Below are 20,354 nucleotides of genomic sequence, written 5' to 3'. Positions count from 1 at the left end.
GTTGGGACTCAATATTAAAGAAAACAATAGAGATAGAAGAAAATATAGTTTATTATATTTAATTGTTTTATAAACATTTACAACATCACTGCACTACTTTTTCCAGGTTCAGCTCTTTTTGCAGTTGTATCCACTGGCGAACTCACAGCAGTATCTTTGTGATTTATTCTTCTCATACCTGTACACACAGCCTTATTTACAATAACGTACACAATTTTTCAAGATATTACATTTAATAACTTAGATATATTTTCATATTTAATAGACATTGGTTCTGAAGGGGTTTCTTCTGTACCCCTAAAAGTATTGAATTTTATAAAATTCCACCATATATTCCACACTTCTATACTGTGTGGAAATTTAAAAATATTTGTAAAATCTAATAATTCAATATTAATAAACATATTAAAATATGCAATTTGGGGTAATCCAAATTGGCATCATAATTCCAAATGACTCTTTTTCTATGAATGTTTTGCTTGCTTTATCGATTCAATTACGTGAGCCACAGTAACCCTCGAGCTGAGAATCATTTTCCTATTTTTAAATTAATTTTTAACCATAGGGCACTAGGCCATGCACAAAGAAAGTACAGAATCTCTGAAAAAGAGTGCTGGGATTTTGAAAGGCCGTTACTCAAAAACTATTTAAGATAACTGAAGGATTTACATGTCAGTTGTAATAACTAAGTTTTGTTTTCTGTGTAGCATGAGAGGAAATGTGCAGAACAGCTACGCAGTTGCAGTCCACTATTGTGGGGCAACTTGAAAAATAAAGCCACTTTAAGTCATCTTAACATCTTCACTTTGGTACTGAGTCTGACAAACTAATATGTCTCCAGTAGTCATTGAGTTACATAAACAGTGAAAATTAAAGGTGTCTATCTAAATCTAGTAAAAAATGGGAGCGTGTGTCTATGGAAACCATTTTAGTTGTAGAATGATGTGAGGTAATTTACTGATACTTTTTTCAAATCACAATCAAATTTCAAAATTTAAATCCAAAGTTATCAAATGTCTGAAGAATCAAGGCTATTCTCAGATTGGGATGACCAAAGTCAGCTACTAACAATAACATGTGTTGCAGCTGCTTCTGGTTTGAGAATAGTAAATATTTTCTAAAAATCAGTACATATCGTGTTGCACAGTTTTAAACCTTCATGAACAGCTAAAAATCGAGAAAGTACATAAAGTTTTCTGGGCTAAAGAAAAAAATTTTTAAAGAAACACTTTTTGCTTACACATTTTGATGTAAAAACTGTGTGGTAGTGAATTTGTACCAATTATTTTGTTTACCAATTAAAAAAAATAAACTTAAATAATGAAGGGAACTTATATTACTTCTCAAAACAATGTGTTACAGATTTGGTATCATATAAATATAATGATTTGTGATATTTTTATAAGAAATTACCAAATATCTAATACCCTTGCAAAAATGAAAATATTTTCTATAATCAGCTATAACAAATTAATAATGTATTCAAACTAATTTCCTTTTCCTACTTTGATAGGTACAACTCTATTTGATTATATCAAACAAACTTATTTATTTTGCTATAATTTTGTGCAACAATAAAAAAGAGGAAACCTTTATGTTTTACTGTTCTTTTTTCTATAAAACCTACAAGTTTGATATATAATTAGTTTTTTAAGACTACAAAAATATACTGAGTTGAGTTTTATAAGTGCAGTCATTAACAATGTATAATATAAATGTGCAATTCTTGTTAAATTTTAAAATCTACAGATGTATAATTTTTTTACTGATCAAAAAATTACATACATGTATAACAATGTTTGAGGAACATTATTTATTTCTATTGTTATTGGTTGTCAATTCATATAAAGCCACTGGTTAACAACGTTTACATCACTGTCTAGAAAGGGTGTAATTTTAAGAACTGATTGGAAACTAACTGGATTACAGTGACTGATTAATCTCCTTATTTTACACAAGAAACCCTAACAAATGTTTCAATGTTTGTTAAAATTTATACAGCTTTGGATAATGAAGACGATGAAGGTAAGGTAACTCACCTCAAGTAATGAAGCAGGTACTCCATGGTCCACAGACTATGTGTCGCACACTGCCGTCAACTGGTAACCTAGTCATCTGATCCACAGAGTCCACCCCAGCTAGTGCTAGTTGATTGTAACCGTTCCAACCACACCCCCATACACTTCCGTCATCTGTGCATAAGTCCAAAATTACATCCAACTGCCATCATGGTAAATTGCATAACCTAAAAATAAGTCACCATAACTTTAAAACCTAAAATAATAGGCATAAAAGTGTTTGAGGTTTAACATAGTTCTTAAGATTTTTACAAATCAGTTATTTTGTGTTCTATATAAACTCCGAGCAGAAGTGGAACATCACATGATATCATCAGGTCATCAATTTATTTATATTTTTAATTCATAACCTTAAAGATAACATCCCTGGAGACAGAATAAGAAGAAAACAGATTTTGGTTGGCGTTTCAGTAGCCAATGTTAGTAATTTTATAATGAGGCTTAAATAAAAACATCTGAGGATAAATCATGATATTTTATTGTATATACATGAGTTACAGCTTCAGAAAATGACAGAGTTTTAGTTATGAAAATTATACATTTTAAATTAAATGCAATGTGAGAAAATTACATATTTTTTAATACATTTTCCTGAAAGAAATTGATTTTTTAACAAAAAACTATGTAATTTGTTCCAGTAATTATTTATAAACATACTGTTCTTCAAGTTTATATCCTTATTTTCAATCATTTTTCTTTGGACCTGATTACAACATGTTCTAAAATTCTGGTTTCAATTCCTTGGAACCACTTAACAACTTACCATGGAATAATAAAAAAAGTTTTCCTGTCATTAGTAATGGTATCTTAAAGGGCTGTGAACAAAATGTTCAAAGTAGCAAAACAAAAACTATTCCAAACGAAAATTGATTGTACAATCTCAACTTACATATGTCCATTTGACCAATAGTTACAAATGGTACAGTTAAATCTTCTTCATCAATCTCAAGGTTGGTATAAAACAATGTTACTAAGTTACATCCAGTGATCAATATAGAGGCTGCAACTCCAATTAGTCAGTCAAAACAATTAATAAAGGACGAAAATAATCACATTTCTAATAAATGATTCAGCTACCTACGCAAAACTATATTACAATACAACAACGTTCTGTCTGTTCTACGCTATATATTGCACAGATAATTTATCAAATGGAATGCCAATTTGTTCCACTAATGCTGCTATGACTATTAGTACAGATCAACCATGGATCCAAGAGCTTGTTGATGTACAGGTGTCGCCAAAAAGTTTAGGGACACCCCTATAAACATGAAGATCTAACATTGTCCTTAAACTAACGTTTGTCATCTTTTCACATATTTTTGCATTATACTATAGACAATACCAAACTTTTAAGTACAATTTTCAACACTGTGGCTTTTATAGTTATCCCACAATATTTTTTTTCTGCTTAAAAAAAACTTGAAAAAACCATGTTTTCCAACACAAAAATGTTTTTTTCTCCTAAACCATGACAGATATTAAGCTGATTATTTTTTTATAAGTTTACCATTAACTATGGGACATTAGAATAATACTTGTGAGATGGCAAAAAAATTTGTACCCAAAATGTAAATTTGCTGAAGTTTCTTTATATTTTTCCAAAACTTTGGCTACAAAACCTCGTTTGAGGTGACATTTCTCGCCTAGTACTGCGGCTAGACGGAAGCGGATTGTACAGTTGTGTTCAACAGATGGTGCTGATGCGGAAAGAGCTGCACACGCATTTCTTCTTCTCTTGTTTCTTTCTGTTGTCATCATTCATTACATAACCTGTGTTTGTGTTTCATAATAACTTGTGTTGTGAAACAATGGGAAAACATTCTGTGTCAGTGGAAATGAAATGGCAAATAGTTGGAATGTTTAAGACTGGTAAGTCATATATATCAATTGTGAACTAAGTGTTCAAAAACGTGTGTAGAGAACACAGTCAAGTGTTTTAAGGAAAGCGGCACCGTGATTGAAGTTCCACGCTCTGGTAGGCCTAGAAAGACCACGCTCCGGATTGACTGAAAGTTAGTAAACTTAAGTAAGAAGAACCGTAATGACAGTGCACCTGATCTATTGGCTAAATTGAAACAAGAAGATCCAAATATTAATGTTTGTGTGTCAACAGTCTCTTCTCGGCTAAGAGAGGCAGGGATGAATTCTTATTTTGCCGTTTGCAAACCCCTACTGAATGACTTGGCTAAGAATAGACGCCGTATTTGGTGTAAAAACCATAGGCATTGGATCAAAGAAGCTTGGAGGAGAGTAGTATTCTCTGATGAGTGTAGATTTGAGCTGTTTCCTAGGTGCAAAATTCGTGTGAGGTGTACAAAAACTGAAAAATTTTTGCCCGTCTGTGTTGCCCTGGCAGCTCAACAGGGCGGCAAGGCTCTTACGATTTGGGGCTGTATAACTTCAGAGGGTCCTCGTGAATTGCACTTTGTTGAAGGTTCTATGAACAGTGAAAAATATTGTAATACTATGGAGGAGGTTATGCTGCCATCTGTACGAGCCAATCTGGGTGACAACTTTTTGTTTCAGCAAGATAACGCACCTTGTCACAAATCACGCTTTACCATGAACTGGTTTAATCAACAGGACATTGAAATTTTAGGAGTCCAGATCTATTTATTCACAAGTGTTACTGTTATATTACCTAACAGAGTGACGGTGTGTCTGGCTCCACACGCTACCTTGGAGACATGTACCTCTGATTGATCTGGCCAGTCAACAGCTTGTGGTATTGCCTGCACTGAAACTTTGCCTCTTGACTCTGAACATAAAAATAACATCAGTGAATAAAACTATATTATCATTATAATGCAATAATTTTTAATTTAAACAGTTACAGGGAAAAACAAACCGAACAGAAGAAACAATAAAATTATAATCATTAATTACCCAAATCTAGTTTTTACCTTGATTGTACAAGCCGAGCTGCCCCGCCATGTTCCATCCCCAAGAATAGAGGTCTCCATCAGATGTAAGTGCACAGGAGTGCCAACCCCCACACACCACTGCCACCACCACCAATCCTGCCAATCCCTCCACCAGCCTTGGTTCCTCCTCATTTTCCAGCTCTCCATGCCCCAACTGGCCCCGACTGCCAATCCAACGATCATGAGGACAGAAGCAAAACACGAACAAGACCTTAAGATTTTTCCCGGACTTGTATTTGTAACCCTTTTAAAACCCAAACGTCCAATACATGAGCTAGTAGGAATCTGGCTAAAATGCCCAATGTCCTTCATTTTGGACACATCTATATTTTAACATAGCAGACTTATGAAACTTCCAAATGCCCCAGGTCTGGTATAGCAATGGGTAAACAAACCAGCTACTTGTAAAAACCACAAACCTATCTATCGCCTATTAGCATTGTCTATGAAAGCAGTTTAGTTCGCAGTGTCATTGTGACTCATTGTTTATATGAATGCGAATATGAAAACGCTGTAGAGAAAAATCTCCAAGGAGCAAAAATAATAATGTAAGAAGGAATCTCAATTCATACATTATGTATAAACTATAAAACATTAAGTTAACATTGTATACTTATGATGTTCTGACTTCTTTTAAGACTGAATTCATTTAAATTGGATCGATTACAAATAGAGATTACAATATATAATAATTCTAGTTAAAACTTAACAATGAGTTAACGAACCTGCCTTCTCCAACTGAGAAAACCTCGCCTCTCTCTGACAGCATGAGGATATGTGAGCGCCCACAAGCTATATCAACTATCTTCTCACCTCGTAGTTCCAGCTTGTTAGGCATGTTGTACACCGATCCTAGACACCATTGTCTAATATAAAGATTGCTAGCACATGCATTGCACATTTAATACATAGTTTCTGGCTTAATTTTGTTTTGCGCCTTGGTGAATGTTATGGATCGGTCACATAGAGTAAAAATATATAAGAGAGGTGAGCAATGGCAAAAATTAATCTAATATGAACATTATGGAGTCTGGTTTAAACTCATACAAAATAGTCTGTAATCTATAGAACAATATTAACAGAACACGTCATACTGATGGCGAGAGAAAAGAAGAGACCTGGATTCTGGCCTATCTGAAAATTGCAGGCGCTACTACTAGTATGTTGCCGCGCCTTGTTTCGTAATTCCATTATTGTTTCACTGTTTTGATTGATTTGCAGTCTAATTGTTATGTTTTATAAGATAATTTAAATGACGGTACTGTTTTGATCAATTAAAATTGAGCAAAATTTATGTTTGTAATAAATTCTAATAATTATTAGGCTTTACAGTGGTTGTAAAGAAACAATAATTAAAGGAATGAATTGCTGAAATTGAAGGTTTTTATTGTTAACAATTACTAATGTTCATATATGTATAATGTAAATGTAGTGCTTTTATGTATATAAAATTTAACATTGATACCTTACTGACTAACACAATATTGAATATACAGTAAACAAAAAACCTCTTACGCAAAAAAATAGGAACATTTGTAATTGGATAAAAAAATTTGCTTCAACAGCTTTACAAATACCATGTCAAAAGAAAATAATTATATTTTGCTAAAGTTGTAAATTGTTGAATATGAAACCGAGAGAACAAATTTTAATCCTCTAATGGTAAGCATGTTCGGAAGATAACATAAAAAACTTACTGTTAGTAATGTTGAAATTAACAAGACTGAAATAATGGGCGCGTCTAAGATGAGTCACACTCTGCAGGAATGCCACATTACTGAAAACAAATAACTCCATTGCTAGGATAAACGATTCGCAGGGTTGGCTGTGGGGCGAAGTGCCTGAAATTACCGCGCGGCAACACACTAGTACACAGCTGTGTGCCGGCACGGGCCAGGTCTCTTCTTTTCTCTCGCCACCAGTATATAACATTCTCAACACCAAAGGATGAATCACTTGAGATGGTGTTCATAAAGATTCAGTAGTATATGATAATTGTACTACTGCACTGAACTTGTGCCTGTTAATAGTGAAAAGATTATCTACTCTTCTTTTCTACAGCTTGACCTTCTGTGTAAGACATTTTGACTAAATAAACTGAAAAAATTCCAAACCTTCTTCACTCTAACATTTACACAGTGTATGCATTCCAATCTTCATCTTATTGCCCTATGTTTGAGGCATAAAGATGACCTGAATCACTGAATAGAATAGAATAGAATTTTCTTTATTAACTTGAACATAGAGAACAGTTATGCGTCATATAAAGTTTTTTGGTACAGGTTTGAACAAATTGTAGCTTGTGATAAGTGTCTTTGTTGAAAGTGGAGCTCTTCAGTGAATTCTTGAATAGTATACACAGGATATTCAGTCAACCAGGCGTCAAGTTTCCTCTTCAATTCCTTCCCTGTCATCTGTCTGTAGTTTGCTGGAAGCTGGTTGAATAGATGTGCCCCCAGACGTTGGTTTTCGTTCATGTAGTGCTGTGCGATGTCGTACTGGTGGGATAATGAATGAGCTCCTGGTGTTGTGGTTGTGTAGTCGGGTTTCTCTAGGGAGTCCTTACTTGTCCACAAGGAGTATGAGTTTGTGTATATAGATTGCTGTGACAGTCTTGATTCTGAGGTGTTTGAACGCAGGCCTGCAGCTGCCTCGATGATCCAGATTGGTTAAACATCTCACAGCTGATTTTTTAATTGTTAATACTCTCTTAAGATTTAAGGCTGAGGTACCACCCCACACAACGACCCCATATCCCAGGTGGGTTTCCATGAGAGCATGATAGGCAGTTTTTGCAGTCTCCTTGTTGCTTGTTTTTTATTCTTTTCAACACATATAAGGCAGTGTTCAATTTTTTGCAAAGGGTGTTGATGTGTGGACCCCAGGTTAGTTTAGAATCTATAGTTTGGCTAAGAAGCACTGTCTCCTCTTCATAGCTTAGGTCTGGTAAAACAGGAACTTGTTCTTCTTTCCAAAATTAATTTGTTTTGTTTTGGTAAGGTTTGCAGCTAGGTCATTTCAGAAACAGTAGTCAAATGTCATGTTTAGAGCTATGCATGCCATTATGCTAAGGTCCTCTGGGGAGTCACTCTGAAGGATTAGGGTTGTATCATTGGCATACATAACAACAGCTGTGATCTTTTATGTAGTCAGGGTAGTCGTTTGTTAGGAGTATGAACAGAACAGGACCAAGCACGGACCCCTGTGGAACACCTCTGGTTATTGAACATGGGGCTGATCAAAGTGTCTGTATTACTCCATTACTTATGTGGCTCAGCTCTACCAGTTGACTCCGCCCTGTCAAGTAGCTCTTAAACCAGTTATTTGCAGTGCCCCTTATTCCCAGCCTTTCTAGCTTGTCTAAGATGATTTTGTGCCCTATGCACTCAAACGTCTATGAGTAGTCAAGTGGTATAGCTGTCGTAAATGTATTGTCGTCAAGGTGATTGATAATAAATTCAATGAGGTCAGTCACTGCTGTAGTTGTGGATTTTCCTTTTATGAATTCATGCTGGCTTTTTGTTAAAATGTCAAATTCAATTAAGTGGGTCATCAGTCTTTTCAATACGATTTTTTCTATTATTTTAGAGAATGTGGGAATTATTGAAATTGGCCGGTAATTTTCAGTTTGGGTTTTTTCACCTTTTTTCAGCTTTGGGTACACCTTAGCTTTTTTCAGTGCAGAAGGGAAACAGCCAGTTTGGAGAGACTTGTTTATTACAGCTGTTAGTGGTGTAAGGATAGTATTTACACAGTATTTTACTAATTTAGCTGATATTTCATCAACACTACAAGAGGTGTTATTCTTTAATGAAGATATATGTCTTTTATCTCTTTTTCATTAGTTATATTGAAACTAAGGTTTTGGTGAACTGGAGTTTTTGTTGCTATTACTGTTTTTGGGTTGGAGTTTAACTGTGTAGCTTCTCTCAATGTATTGTCTGCTATGCTAGCGAAGTAGGTGTTACAATTCTTCAGCAATTTCTTCATTATTTGATTATTTCTCTTCCTGCAAAAACCAGTTTCATTGGTTGAGTTTCTTTCATCCCTCTATTTGCTGCCCTTTCATGGTTTATTATTTGCCAAACTGTCTTAGATTTGTTGTCAGATTGTAATATTTGTTGTGCTGCTGCTGATTGCTGAACCTCTTTCAATCTGAGATCATAAAGTTTCTTTTTCTCAACCATAATGGTTTTATCATCTTGCCAGCCAGTCAGTTCATATCTATGGAGGGCTTTGAGGTAGTCTTGTTTTAGTTGCATTACCATTAAGTCTGTACAATTATACGCAAGCTTATTTTTCCTTTGTCTTGTTTTCTTAACTGGACATGCATTGTTGAGTTCCATTGTCAAGATATGGAGGAAGAAGTTGTAAGAATCATCAGCTGAATCTGCTGCATAGACTCTTCTCCAGTCATGTTTAGTAGATTAATTCTGAGCACCGCTAGTGACTGTGGAGTTATCTGTCTTTTCAATTTTGATTGGTTAATTGTTTGGTATATTGCACTAATTAGTGTGCAAAACTATCCTTTATAGTCGGACAAACCTCCCTCCAGATTGTCAACTATAAGGCTGTCATGGGGTAGGTTAGTACAGATGCAATCTATGGAGGTAGATGATCTATGAGTAACTCTGGTAGTAGGTAGGTTTAACCTTGTAATATCATGTGTGGCTAAAACCTCATCCAGTTTGTTGATGTTTATATTTGGTTTTAAGCTGTTTATAATTATATATCTCCTATAATTATGAGTCCTTTATTATGGATGGGGGTGATGTCCATCGATTAGCTGAGATAGAGTGTTTAAAGCTTCTTCCAGGTTTCCATGAGGAGGTCTATAAACTCCAATGATGGTCAGTTTTGTGGATCCTGTTTTAACTGTGACACTAGCAAGCTCGCAGACAAGTTCTTTACTGTTAACTTCAGCAATTACTGGTTCTAACTGTAAAGTAGCATCTTCCTTTAGGAATATAGGTACACCTCCATAACTATGTTGAGTTCTGCAGTAGTGTGAAACTAAACAATATCCTGGTAGTCCTGTAGCTTTTAATTCGGCCTCTTTTAGACCATGTTCGGTGAGTATTAATATAATAGGGCTTTTTTCACTTAAGACTTGATCAAGACGGTCCCTTTTATTTTTCAAGTTTCCGTACGTTCTGATGGAGTAATGTCAATTTCTGCTGTGCCCTTTTTTGTTTGAAAGAAACTGTAGTTATGGTTTCATCTTGCAGACAGTTAGGGTCATTCGTTCTAAAAAAGAAGTCCGTCTCTATAAGTCTGTATCATAGTTCTTGATCTCTCTTTCAAAGAACTTCATAGGTTTTTTTTCTCCTAGCAGCTTAGCAGTGTGTGGAGGCACTTTACTAAAACTAGATTTAGTGGTTGGTATCAGGAGACATTGCGTAGTTTGTTTGTGCTGTTTGTCAATAACAAACTTGTTAGAGGAAGTTCAGTGTTTTTATCGCAGATTTGGCTGACTTCTGCGGTCAAGTTACGGTGAGTCCTGGTATTGGTCAGAGGAAGTTCAGTGTTTTTATTGCAGATTTTGCTGACTTCTGCAGTTGAGTTGTCGTAATATGTGGCATGGATACAAGGTTTGGTCTGAATATGTAGTCAGCTGGTGTTCCAGTTGAAGATCTCATGTGTGGTACATGCTTATAAAGAACTGATCTTGAGAGTAAAGACAGTTACAATCCAAATAATCTCAAATAATTTTGCTGATACATTAGGTAGGTAAATCCTCTTCATTTTTCGCTCTATAACGTATAGATTTGTACATGCGATTCGTAATATTAGACAGCAAATAAAAGAGTAAAACCAAAGGGAATATACTTATGAATCTAACGAATTTTGAGGACTATTTTTACAACTCGAAAGTCTCTTTGAAATGCTTTTAAAATCCACATAAATTACATACGAATGAGATATTTCTTTTGGTAATTGGTAAATTTTGTTACCTGACCTGGAAATGGCATAATTGGTTTGCAAACCTCATGATTTTTACAAATTTCTAAATGATCTTATGAATCTACAGATTTGTAGAAATGGCTTAAACATCTTCGACATAGCAAATTTCTGTGTCCTGTTTAGATAATTGAAAGGAAACAAGCTTACTTAAGTCAGTTATCAACACAGTGATATTTATCATCTTGTTTTACATACAATAAATTAATATTTAACTCTGCATCATAAACTTTTGAAATTTGCAACGGAACAATATTAAATTTTTTTCATAACAATAGATAGACATTTTCAGATATCTGTATTTTGGAACAAAACTTCGTTTTTCAAAAAAAATTTTACATCTTTGAACAATAATGGATAGTCAAATCCAGAAAATATGCCGTCAGTTACAAATTTGTTGTATTATTTTACTTGTTCATAGTCTCTTTTTGGTTTTTCAATTGTCATCGGATTGAGTAAATAAAGCAAAAGTCATCTTTATTTTTGATATTAACACAAGCTTTTTTATTTTTAATTTCCTTTGGTAAATCAATATAAGATCATTTCATGCATTTAAATTTTGTGTTTATTAAGGGTCAAAATTAGTTGTTTGCAGTGTTTTAATATCCACCTAGAACCTTTATTTGGATTATATATTTCTTCTTGATGCAATAATGTGTTGAATTGTTTAATGATAAAATCGTTTACATTAAAGATTTTGTCTGTTTTTATAGTAAATACATTGGGGATTTTTGTAGTTCGCCATTCATAAAGTTCTTTCATATTCACATACTATTTTTATTTCATAAAATTTTTCACACTCAAATTATTTAGAAATATTTTTTTATTTAGAATTTTTTCCAATAATCATTTAATAAAATTCACATTTGTTAAGTATTTTAACATATTTTTATCATAAATCAAAGCATATTGTTGCAAAATTTGGAGAAAAAATGGTAAAATAATCAAAGCAGACAAAAAACTGTAGGGTAAGATCATAGAGGTGGTAATATTTATCATATTTATGTCATTTTCTATTAATTTTTAGAGATTATTGATAGGTTTTTGTGATTTTTTTATTAGATGTTCCATTGACTGTAACAGATTTTTCATTGGTTTTATGACAAATCTAAGCACTTTTTAAGCAGCGATTCACAACAGCATTTTGTAAATATTTACCAACATTTAATAAAACAGCTTAGAAGAACATGGCTGAGACGGTACTTTAGACACAGAATTTATACATCAGTGTTTTATGGTCCTTTGAACAGTATTTTACATTGATATTTGATTGTCACACCAAAAGTGGTTAACAGATTTGCTTTTGGATTAGTTATGGTTTTTTGAACAGTAATTTACAATGATTTACTGTCGACTCCAAAAGTGAGCCAGAATTGACATATTATTATCTACACCATTATAGTATTTTGCATAGTGTGTGTTCCTTAGAGCCATTATTATGATATAATGCATTGACAATTTCATTATTTCTTCTGTATTGGCTATATTTTTTCCTCCACATGTCAGTTAATTATTTATGTACACACTTATTGTTTCTTGTTAGAACAGTTAATTATACTGTACATTCTAATTTGTTGGACATCTATAATGTTAAAGGAAATTCCTGGTTTCTATGTGACAATATTAGTTATCTAAAATTGTTAGTTTATATAGATATTTGGTGTGTATTCAAAGCTTTTACACTAGACGTGCCTTTCGTTGATTTGAAATATATCCAACAAAATAACTCTGCCCCTAGGCTCCCAAAATTTCAATGTTAATATTATGATAGTATTTTTGTTCACATTAATCCTAGAAGTGGAAAACACATTGTGGTGGCACAATGTTGTAGGATACCTGTTAATATATTTTTCTAAAGCTTATATTAACTACAACCAACTTCAAAACTTACATAATATGAACACATATTAATGCACCTTGTTGGCACTTACATGACAGCCTAAAGTAACATGTGCCATTTCTAGTGTTACAAGAGCTGTTGTTCTTAATGCACTAACCTAACTAACTTGGTACCAACTTGTTTCTTCGTTATGGTTTCTACTCATATTGATGGAATTATTCTTCTAGGTACTGATTTCTGAAAAAAATCATTTATAAACACAAATGCAAACTAATAAATTCAAGATGATCAAACATGATTACTAACGAGAAACCTTTACAACTATGATTAATTCACTGACTGCACCTTTGTCTGTTAGTACTGCTGTTATCGTCTCTCCACAGCTCACTTTCACGACAAACTCCCGAATAGCATCTTCTCGTTGCGGTTCAGTAGTGAGGATTCCACTCAAGTCTTTCAACTGATCAGTCTCGAGGCTATACTGCCAGCAGGTCCCAGTCTCTGTCACACAGAGGATATGTCTGCGACTACAACTCACCTACAGACAAAATCAAGTGTTCTGATCTGTGCAATAGTCAAAGTCAAAATATCTTTATTTACATTATGTACATGGGTACAATAAATAGTGTCACTACAACTAAGTTACATAATTGGATGATTATAGTAGATCATGTTGAATAAAATTCTTCAAATGAATAAAATGCTTTTCTAACTAAATAATCTTTTAACATTGATTTAAATTTCTTAATATCTTCAACCCTTGTTATTGTTTTTGGAATTGACTTAAAAATTTTATTCCTGCATAAGAAGTTTTTTTTGTATAAAATTCTAAATTGTGTCGTGGTATTACTAATTCCTTCTTATTCCTAGTATTGTAAGTATGGGTTTCACAATGAATTTTAAATTTAGATTGATAGGTCCTAACATACATAACACATTCTAAAATATAAAGGCTATGCACTGTTAAAATATTTAGTTCAGTGAAATTATTTTTCACTGACTCATCCTTCTTCATTTTCAACATTATTCATAGTGCTTTTATTTGCAAAATTAGAATTTTATTTAGGTTTTGGTTTGTGGTTCCTCCATATGCAATGTGGGATTGAATATGTGCATGGAAAACCATCTTTAGTACTAACAAACTGCATAAATAAGAAAGTCTTTTGATAGCATATAACCCAGAATTTATCCGCTTAATTATCTGTTCAATATGTAGATTCCAGCTAAGGTTTTTGTCTATTGTTAGACCGAGAAATTTTGTGTGGGAAACTTGATCCAAACTGGAATCGTTTATCAATATGTTAGGATTTAAACGTTTTCTGTCTTGTTTTGTATTAAAAGAAATAAAATTAGTTTTATCGGTATTTAAAACTAATTTGTTGTCAATGAAAAATTTTTACATTTGAGAGTTGCAGATGTGCAGATATCTCCAATTCGACTTCTGTTTTTACAGATATAATGAGATTTGAGTCATCTGCAAATAGGCACAGCTGGTTTTTTGAACTTTCAAGATTACTAAGGCAGTTTGGCATATCCTTTATATAACATATAAATAATATAGGACCTAAAATAGACCCCTGGGGTACTCCATCTTTTACTAATTGGGTGTTGGATTGAAATTTTAGTCATTTGTTATTTTTTATGTGAGTTATTTCAACGTATTGTTCTCTTTTAGATAGATATGACTCGAACCACTTTAAATGAATATTATGGATACCTAAATTTTGCAATTTGTTAAGTAAAATTTCATGAGATATGCTATCAAAAGCCTTTGATAGGTCCATGAATATTCCTGTTACATTATCATTTTTGTCGACTGACTCTATTACAGACTCAGTGAATTCTATCAATGCAGTTATAGTAGATTTATTTTTCTAAAACCGTGTTGTTCCTTGTCATAAAGATTATTTATTTCTAAATGTTTGACCAATCTATTGTACATGGTTCTTTCAAAAATTTTTGAAATTGATGGTAAAATTGAAATCGGACGATAATTTTGAATGTCTGTTACAATACCTTTTTTTTAGATAGGTACAACCTTAGAAAATTTTAACTTACTAGGAAATATGCCAGTAATGAGAGAAGAATTTACCAAATGCATTAATGGTTTAATTAAAGAGCTTTTTGCAAATTTTATCAATTTCATAGGCACTCCGTCATACCCGCTACAAGATTTATTTTTTAGTGAGTCAATAATTTGATTCAGTTCTTCTACACTCAAGGGCGGACATTGAAATTTAGGAGACGTTATATTTATGTTCTTAGACTGTGGTTGTAATGAATTTGAAGGAAGGTCTTTTAACAGTGCATCTGTCACATTTATAAAATAATCATTAAAGGACTTTGCAATTAGAGATGGTTCAGTAATAGATGAATCTTTTGATTTAATTACAAGATTGCCTTCACATTTATATCCATTCTTTTTTGTTTCATTATTTATAATTTGCCATGTTGTCTTGCTAATATTTTCTGAATTGTTTATTTTAGTGTCAAAATAATTTTGTTTACATTTTATTAATTTTGAGTTGTATTGCCTAGTTTTATTCTTAACTTCATTTTTAAGGTTTTCTGATTTTTTCAACCTTGACAACTTATTGAGGTGTATAATTTCATTTTTTTCATCTTTCAGTTCGTCCGTAATCCATGTCTGTTTTTTATTTCCTTTTTAATTTGCACAAGAGGAAAGCAGAGATCAAAATAGTACCTAAAGATACTATCAAAACAATCATACTTTTCATCTATCGGAGAACAAAAGATTGGAAGCCAATCTTCTTTTTCTAATAGAGATTTGAATAATGTCATATTGTCAATTGAAAATTTTCTTCCTACATAGGTTAAATTTTGTTCAGATTTTACTTGAATTTGTAAAAGTTCGAGCATTTGCGCATAGTGATCAGACAAGGCTGTTATAATTCCAGAGACTTTAATTTCATTTTTATTATTAAAATTTGTCAGAAAATTGTCAATACAAGATTCAGATGTTTGTGTCACTCTGGTTGGAAAGTCAACTAAAAAGTTCATTCCATGTCGATTTAGAATGTTCTTAAGATCTCTTGTCTCCTTAGATTCATCTAACATGTTAATGTTAAAATCTCCTGTAATGGTTAGATATTTGTCCTTCCCTACAAGAAATTCTATAAGAAAGTTTAATCTCTCTAAAAATTCGTTATTTTTAAATTGGGGTGTTCTATATACTCCTGCCAATATAAAACTAAACTGTTCTGTTTTAAATTTAGCGACACAACATTCAAATAATTTACATCTTTACAATACATCTATATACAATACATCTTTGGTTACCATCCATGGTTGTTCAGTAATGTTCACCTTGGTTACGAACACACTATTTGTATGTTGACGTGATGACATTTGAGAAATTAAAAATACATATTGTCTGTTACAAGTCAACTAAGCTTACAATGCTATTTTCATTTAAGCATTGCTATTTTATGTATTTATATGTTTATTTTATATATTTTTATATGTTTAATTGTATTTTATAAACAAGGTGTGAGTACACCACAACAGGTGTCACTTATCAGGTTTCACCAAGGTTCAATGCAAAGTTTCAACTCTATAGCTCATTTCATTATTGACAGAGAACAATAGACAATCATACAGAAAAGACAATTTTACATCCTCCGACATACAAAAGAGAAATTGTGTCAGCCTGACTGATAGGCTTTAATGATACTCAGTCAAATTCCATAGTTGGACATGCACCATCATAGAACTTATTTTTGTCTGTAAATGAAGTTTCATGCAAAATTTTAAGTTTTCATATCATATTTTGCCAAATGATATATTCACATTTTTGCTAATTAAATTTGGTTTCCTATCAATGATTAAATAATAAAATTCTATACACCAAATCAATAAATTTAAGTTGGATGTGTTGAGATAATTAGGATAGATGTGTATTCATATGTCAGACGTTAAAATCTGTGATGACAATTTTATTTATCCTGCTATTTTCACATTGCCATCATGGTTACCCATAAGACCAATATAAAAATATTCACTAACGCTTAGCCAAATCCTATGGAGTGACACTCACTATCATCGAACTCAGTGTTCCTCATATAAAAATGAACTTTAATGCACAATTTCAGTGATTTAGGTCAGTTCAATTTCAAGATATTACAAGACACAGACAGATAGAAGATAACATTTTTTCCAGTCCCGTGATAGCCTTTGCTAATGCTCAGCAAATTATACTAATCAGAGTCTGTAATGAGTTCGAAAATTTTGTTTTTTGTTATGTTAGATCTACTATTATAAATATTAGGTATTTCGTATTGATTAATTGTAAGTAAGCGAAGCCAATCACTCGAGGGGCTGGAAATATTTCATTACTGTCTGTTCTACCATAATTTTAAGAAAGAACTAACCTATAGACTTAGAACTTTCAATGAACTCATTTTTTATAGAGGCAACATCGAGTTTGATGATAGCCATTGGATTTATATCATGAAAACAAATGCTTTCTTTTAAAAAACACTAACCTGGTTTATTTTTTCACTGTTTGGTAATTTAACATTTTTTATACAATTTAATTTTCTTCCAACATATCCAAATAACCATAATGTGTCACCTAAAACATAAGTAACGTTATTACATGCACATCAGAAAATATAAAAACGAAACTCCAAACAAGTGATGGGTAAGGCATCTAATGTAAATGTAAATCAGTTGGGCTCTAATGGACAGAAAGAGGTTTAATATACAAGCCAGCACAGGAAAGAACTAGGCAAAGTTGATGGATTCATCCATACCAAGCACTTAACTAGAAGTGTAGCAGTGGCTGCTTTCAGAACCACTACCGCTCATAACCTGGGGTCTATCTGCACCGCATCAGGGTAAATGAAGATGCAGCCTGTACGCTTTAACAATACCTCAGGATGGACGCAGCCAACCTGCCCCAGTGTCTGGCCCTAACCACCAACCCTACGGACGAAGAGTACAGCTACAGGGAGGTCGCCTGCCTCTACTGGTCAGCACGTCACCAAATGGCTAACTTGCCAAGGGTGAGCATTGGCTAGACTAGTGAGTGAGTGAGGAGAGATTTACCATAAATTTTGTGCAAGATGGGTATCAATCACAAAGCAAATCGGACTCAGAAGTTCTGGATGCGTCTGCAGTATAATAAGAGGCCACCACCACAATAGAATCATATTTATGATTATCTAAACTATATAAACAAAAATGTTGACACGAATTATATTATATAAAAACTATCTGTTATGTGTATCTATAAAATGTAACAAACAAAACAGTTTAACATTTAGTTACTTTTTACTGCTTTTAAAGGTATACTATGATTCTATTATGGTGGTGGCCTCTTATTATACTATAGCCCTGGATGCTTTTAAGTAGGAGGTTTTTTCCACATCTGCCTTGCAGTCTGGTCGGCCCTTGCACCCAGTGACTAACACCTGTATCCAACAATTAAGACTGGCTTGCGACGCAGCACTTTCATGACGACCTGGGGAACTGCGGGAGGGTGTGACTACTTGGTTGAAGTCTCAGGCAGCAGTATATTATAACGCTAGACTTTCAACACTAGTTTACCGCTGTGATAAGTGCCTAAATTTATATGGTGACTATGTTGAAAAATAGTATTTTAGTGTCACCTTTAAATGTATATAATACAATTTTTTTCTTGTACTTTATATTTTGTTTGTATCAAAACGTAATTTACTTTCCGAAAAGCCCTTGTATAATGAGAGAATGATAAAAAAATATAACTGAGAAACAGCATGTAATCCCCAAAATCTTATTCAGGGAATTCATTTGAATGGCCACGATTTTTACATATCGAAGTTGGATAATATATTGAATTGTTTGATAATAGCAAACGAATAGTCGGGTAGGGTACAATAAGCGGACCCGGTTTTTTATATCGAAATTGGCAAACGATATTACTTAATCATAACCATCGATACTGATTAATTATTTTGAACAATTAACTTAAATAATCTATATCAGCAGCTGTAAACTGTATAAAATAATACAAGTAAGGTAATATTTAAATTTTATATAAGTAACATTTGATTATTAAAAATGACAGTCAATTTTAAAAAACTACACGACATTGCTTTGAAAGATGATGACATGTTTTTCATGACTTCAACATGTTGGAATCGTACGGAAAAACCCATTATGTGAAATTTGTGGGAAAGAAACAACTGTAACTGTTAGAGGAGCAAATATGGCCGTATTCAGTTTTTCTAATTTTGGTTATAGTAATTTGTTTGATCATTGTAAAATATTAGATCCATATTTTAATTTAACACATATGATTGTTATTGAGAACTATAGATACTTTATATTGATTGATAGTCTAGGATTTGAGATGCGAATATTAGGTATCGATGATTACATTCTTCTATATAAAAAACCGGGTCCGCTTATCGCACCCTACCCATCATGCCAAGTGGGACTTGTTAATATATACCTTTTCTTTTATTTTATTTTATTACTATTGATATCCTAGTCACTAATTAAGCACTTTTCATTTGAAAAATGCGAAGTGGGTCTTATAAACTTGTACCAAAAATCATGCCGGGTAGGGTACGACAAGCGGACCCGGTTTTTTATAACAAATATATGTGAAGTGGGTCTTATAAACTAGTTCCTTTTCGTAAAACCCAGAGTGCCCTTCAGTGAAAGCCTTGATCACTAGTGTAAAAATTAAGGGTGGGACATAGCTTACCATGGTAACTCAAACAATAGCTCCATGACAGTGTGAAAGTTGTGTTGAAATTAATTGGGAAACTATTCAAGATTAAATTTAACACTGAATTATTAGTTCCACAATTTAAGTTGGCATTACCATGGATGGATTTATTATAATTTCTATTTTTTAAAAAGGTACATAAGCATTTGAATTGTTCAAATCCATTGAATCCACTGACTATGATAGACATATTATTGAAGAATAGGTTACTCAAATGCGTACTAAAATCTCAACAATTTTGAATGGTCAGCCGGTCCAACAGAACAGATTAAAATTATTAAACCTGACTCCAGAAAATTGACGCCTTTGGATAGGTGGTTAAGTGTTAAGTTTTGTTTGGAATTGTAAAGCGAATCTGTTATCTGCGAACGTAGCAGGTTAGGTTTTTCAGCTGATTCCTGGTTCTGTTAACTGTTTGATCCGTAAACCTAGCGTCACTTTGTCGTCCAGACCGTGAAGTGTCCCTTTGTAGTCTGCGTGACATTGTTGCAGTACTCAATTTGAAGGCCCTTCCAAAAATTTAAATATTGAAATTAATAGTAAAAAACTAATTATTAAAAAGCGATTTTTCACAAAATATACAAAGTTTTTCGTATAAAAAATTTTCTAAAAGGGATGTATACTAAATGAAAGTCCAAAATATAAAAACTCGACCGTAAAGCGTTCTCAATGAAAAATCGCTCTTAAAACTAAACCAAACGAATGCCCGCAATGAAAATTTGTACACAGGTGCTCTGTAAGCTGAATTTTAACATACAAACGTCAAAAAGGTGGTGACAATAGACAATAGACAATATGCTTTATTAACA

At 33.0% G+C, this 20,354-nt stretch overlaps 1 protein-coding gene across 2 annotated transcripts; it reads right to left on the bottom strand.

The window, feature by feature from the left end:
• Positions 1–33: 33 nt before the first annotated feature.
• LOC124359797 (RCC1 domain-containing protein 1-like) lies at positions 34–19,937 on the bottom strand. 2 transcript variants are annotated; one of them, XM_046812838.1, is made up of 8 exons: positions 19,522–19,937; positions 17,312–17,400; positions 13,152–13,344; positions 5,731–5,857; positions 4,985–5,169; positions 4,723–4,839; positions 2,040–2,192; positions 34–178 (listed from the first exon to the last, which is right to left on the bottom strand). In XM_046812838.1, the coding sequence occupies exons 1-7, from the start codon at positions 19,733–19,735 to the stop codon at positions 2,041–2,043; spliced, it is 1,077 nt and encodes a 358-aa protein (XP_046668794.1). In that variant the 5' UTR covers positions 19,736–19,937; the 3' UTR covers positions 34–178; position 2,040. The 2 variants fall into 2 exon arrangements, with proteins under 2 accessions (XP_046668794.1, XP_046668795.1); XM_046812839.1 differs by lacking the exons at positions 17,312–17,400; positions 19,522–19,937 and having other exon boundaries at positions 13,195–13,334.
• Positions 19,938–20,354: the final 417 nt, after the last annotated feature.

Source organism: Homalodisca vitripennis, chromosome 4 (assembly GCF_021130785.1).
Source record: "Homalodisca vitripennis isolate AUS2020 chromosome 4, UT_GWSS_2.1, whole genome shotgun sequence".
Classification (NCBI taxonomy): domain Eukaryota; kingdom Metazoa; phylum Arthropoda; class Insecta; order Hemiptera; family Cicadellidae; genus Homalodisca; species Homalodisca vitripennis.
Note: the sequence above shows the minus strand (reverse complement) of the source record. Positions and strands in the feature narration are given on the sequence as shown.